This window comes from Nestor notabilis, unplaced genomic scaffold (genome assembly GCF_000696875.1).
Source record: "Nestor notabilis isolate BGI_N333 unplaced genomic scaffold, ASM69687v1 scaffold3408, whole genome shotgun sequence".
Classification (NCBI taxonomy): Eukaryota; Metazoa; Chordata; class Aves; order Psittaciformes; family Psittacidae; genus Nestor; species Nestor notabilis.
In genome coordinates this window covers 12755-16843 of record NW_009938651.1, presented here as the reverse complement: position 1 = coordinate 16843, position 4089 = coordinate 12755, and the positions used below count along the sequence as shown (strand labels likewise).

Below are 4089 nucleotides of genomic sequence, written 5' to 3'. Positions count from 1 at the left end.
GGGAAAGAGAGAAGATGCACGTTTGAGCTCATGGATGCCACTGCATGAGGTATGCTCAGTGTCCACCCCATTCTGGGTGTCCCAACCTACAGAGATAGGGGCCACAGGGAGGGCTGGGGTCCACCTTCCACCTACAGCATAAGACAGCTGATGCCTCCATCATCCTAAAGCTTTCACATCTGCTCTGCAGCATGTGGGATGCTCTAGAGACTAAGCACCTCTTTTGCTGCTGCTGGAGATGGCCACGCTTGACATCAAGCCTTGCAAAGAAAGCATCCAGCTCTGACTCTCTTACAGGTTAAATGCTGCAGGTCTACAGAAAAATAATACATAAGTATAAAAAATAATGCCTGCAAGCCTTGGTCCTTGAGAAAACAGCAGGCCCAGTGAGGTCCTGCACACCCTTCATCCATCAAGGCATCAACAAGGCTCTTGACATGGCAGCTCAGGGCTGTAGGGACAGCATCAGAGCTAGGAGCAATTCAGCCAGCACATGTCAGGCCAGCTGCAGAGGGGGTTTAGAAACTTGTCCACACAGGAACAGCCACATTTTGGTGTCTATCTGGAGTCCAATCCCACCCCAGCTGAGTGCAGTAAAGCCCAGGAGACAAGATATGGACCACATATGGTCTTTTCAGTCTCCCAGAAAGGGAAATCGTGATGCTAAGGAGCATGTTGTTACAGAGATGCTGGGCTCTGGGTGGCAGGGTTGATACTGAAGAGTGCTGAGGGAACAGGGAGACCTTTTGCACATCCCACCAGGCTGCTCCAGAAAGCTTCTGCTGGAACACAAAGTGGCCCCTGATACATCAAAAAGCCCAGAAATGAGTTTTCACTGCGATAACTCATGTTTCAGACTTGCCATCTTGTTCCATCCACTGTCACGTCCCAAAATGGGGGAGAAGGGAGCTGGCTGCTTGCCAAAGAGAAGCTGACAGCAGTTACAAACCGAGCTAATCTCCGTGGTTTCTTCCCTTAGCTGTCTCCTAAGGAATTAAAACCAACTCACTTCTTTCCTGACACCCACCTGCAAGCCCCAGACTGAGATCTGACAGGGATGAATCTCCACCTCAGCACACCAATGCAGTTATGAGCTGAGTGTTAAGACCTAAAACCACCCCAGTGCCCCTCATGCAACTCATCTCACTTCCAGCATCCCCATGGGGACAAGAAGATCCTGGGGTACTCACAGAAGCACAGCCCCCTGGGATGACCCCAGCAATGAGGACAGGGGAGTCTCCTCGTAGTGTGAATCCAAACCCATTCTCTCCTCTCATCAGGTGGACTCTCCGCACTGGGTACCACTTGTTCTTGGCTGAGAAAACTGAAAGGGGCCCCTGGGATAAGGTGGAAAGATGGAAAGAACATTTTGGTGCAAGAACAACACCCTGGGGACATGCAACCTTGCAGAACACCCACTGATGGGGAGGAGGCAGAGCAAGAAAGCACATCTTTTGCTTTTCTTTAAGGATGTGGTTTGGAGCCTGGCCGGTGTTTTACCCTTCCTGCATGCCCAAAAAAGGTGGATTTATGCACTATAAAGCTAGAGGTGCTTAAAAGCCCGTGTGAGATGTTGGCTTTATGAGCAGCAGCAGCCTTGTGCGGGTTGGGAAGGACCTCAAGAAGTTTCTGGTTCAACCTTTAGCCCAGAGCTAAGGTCTGGATATCCCTCCCTGCACTGCCCCGCTCCTGCAAAGCATAGCCAGGGAGCTGGTATCTATCTAGACACTGTAATCCTGGAGCAAAGGAGACAGAAAGCTCTGGTGGGAAAAGCTTAATTCCCTGGCTCCTTAACTCCCCTGTTCAGGAAAAAACAACAGCACCCAAGGAGGGATGACAGGGATTGAGGTTTTTCCCTGCTGCCTGGCTCGGGAGGATGCAGTCCTACTGGGGAGGTCCAGCAGCAGGGTGTGAGGTGGTGTTCAAGCCCCCAAATCCATCCTATTTTCCTGTCCTTTTCCCACCTTTTTATTCCCACAGAAGGATATACCTGCCTGCCCTGAGGCTGTTCAACCAACCTTTTCCTGGGGTGCTCCGCAGCCCTTAGGGTGAGTGGGGCACAGGGACAGCACAGCCAGGTCCCACAGCAGCCCCAAAGCTCAGCCCTGCTCCTCAGGACCTTGTAAGCCTAAAGAGGGGAGGGATAAAGGTCCAGTGGGATATTCCTAGTGCCTTCCAGCTGGCACCATCCTGCCCCCAAAAAGCTTCCTCTAAATGGTCCCTTTGGTCCTTTCTGAGGTAAAACCCACCCAAAATGTCTGTGCACTGGAGGAGCTTTGTGACCCATTTAGGTCTTGTAAAGACAGATTCATATACCCTAACCCTCCTCTTGCACGTGCCCCTGCCTGTCCTCCTTGGAAAGCCACCCATGGGTGCAACGGCTGCACCAGAGAGGGAGAAGAGGCTGCAGGAAGGAGGGAAACCAGGCAAGCAGATCATGCAGGGGGGAAGGAGGAGGGGATGTCTGCTCCCGTGGGGCAACCTCCATCCCATAGCTGTACGTACCAGCCTGTGGAAGAGGTCGGTCACCTTCACCTGGGAGAAGTTGGGGGATTTGATCTCTGGTTTCTGGTGTGTTTTGGCTAGCAGAGGGGAGAGAAAAGCACAAACACTGCGGTCAGGTAGACGTGGCAGCTGCTGCCTCTACATCGTGCTCCCTGAGGAGGGATTTTACAACCCATAAGAGCTGAGATGTACTCGGGCAGCTGCCAGACATGCAGCCCAGAGCCCCTGCTCCTACCTGTGATGTCAGGGAGCTCTGACCCCCAGCAACATGCCACAAACTCACCACGGGACTTTGCCCACCCCATGCAACCTCAGCCTCACTCACGGTGAATATCTGGAGCATCTCCAGTCTCAAAGAAGTCCTCCTCATGGTCGATTTCGGAGTATTTGCTCAGCGAACGCTTGTGGGCAAAGGAGAGGACCTCCTGCAGGATATCCATCTTCCTGAGGATCTTACACAAGCCGTGAATCCTCATGGCTTCCTCGTGCTTCATGATGGCTTTCTTCAGATGAGCTTTGCCTGCAAAGGAGCAGAGAGAAGAGCTTCAGCCCGAGCGGAGCGGAGCCGTTCCCTCTCGGCTGCCTACGGATGACAGCAGCTCCCGGGGCTGAGCCACCCCGACGTGACTCAGGGACAGCCCAGTCACGTTTGCAGCCTGCCAGGCACTCAACGTGCTGCTAAATGGAGTAGGTCCCCGCCGCCAGCCTGAGCCCCTGATGTAGGGCTGGGAAGGGACCTTGAAGGGTGACCTACTTCACTCCCCCGGCGCCGGAGCTGGCAGATGTTCCCAAAAAGCAACCGGCGAAGGAGCTGCCACCACGTTGTGCCGCCCCCAACGTCCCTCCTGATGCTTTTACCTCAATCTCCTCTGCAAATTAACTTCTCTCCAGCACCGTGCATCCCCCCGGGAGGGCAAATACACGAAGGACAATCAAGGCTTGTCCTCCCGGTGACAGCTTCGGGAAGATGCAACACGTCTCCCTCTTTTCTAGGCTACGGAAAGCTCTCTCCTTGCCCCGCAGGTCCTGCTTGCCATCGTCTTCGGCATCTGCTCTTGCTTTGCTCCTCTCAACTTGCCTTCAATGCGTTTTCCATCCTCATGGAAACGGAGTAGCCACAAAAACGGCTACATAAGCTAAACCACCAAAAAAGCTCTCTCTATATACGCACTCGTATCATAGAAACCCGGGCGCCTGTTGCGTTTCCCGGTTTAGGACACACGGTGGCAACACAACCCAGGGACATGATCGGGGTTTGCTCCAGACCTTACGAGGACCAAAGGCAGTGGCTTCATCACCTTCATGAGAAGTCGCGATCGAGGAACTATTTTGATGGAAAACGAAGAGGAAGAGATTCCCACTAAAACCGTATCAAATCCATCAATCCTATTTTATCAAAGCATCCACCATCAGCAAGAAAGCAACTAGGTTTTAATGACTATCTAGTGACTATCCTGTGATTTCCAGATTATGGGGAATAGAGGTTGGACATGGAAGCCTGTGGCTCCACTCCACTGAAGATGGGGGAATGTATTATGTTTGATAAAGCATAATGTTATAAGAGTAAGAGGAGACAAGGGAAGA

At 52.5% G+C, this 4089-nt stretch overlaps 1 protein-coding gene across 1 annotated transcript in view; it reads right to left on the bottom strand.

Annotated features, from left to right (window-relative positions):
- The window catches only part of RHPN1 (rhophilin, Rho GTPase binding protein 1), a gene marked incomplete at its 5' end in the record, with an annotated part of 15445 nt that overhangs the window by 517 nt on the left and 10839 nt on the right, over nt 1–4089 (bottom strand). Inside the window, 4 exons of the mRNA XM_010019438.1 lie at nt 1010–1027; nt 1187–1337; nt 2506–2582; nt 2831–3025. Of these exons, the coding sequence (XP_010017740.1) occupies nt 1010–1027; nt 1187–1337; nt 2506–2582; nt 2831–3025 (441 nt within the window). The remainder of the gene's footprint in view (nt 1–1009; nt 1028–1186; nt 1338–2505; nt 2583–2830; nt 3026–4089) is intronic.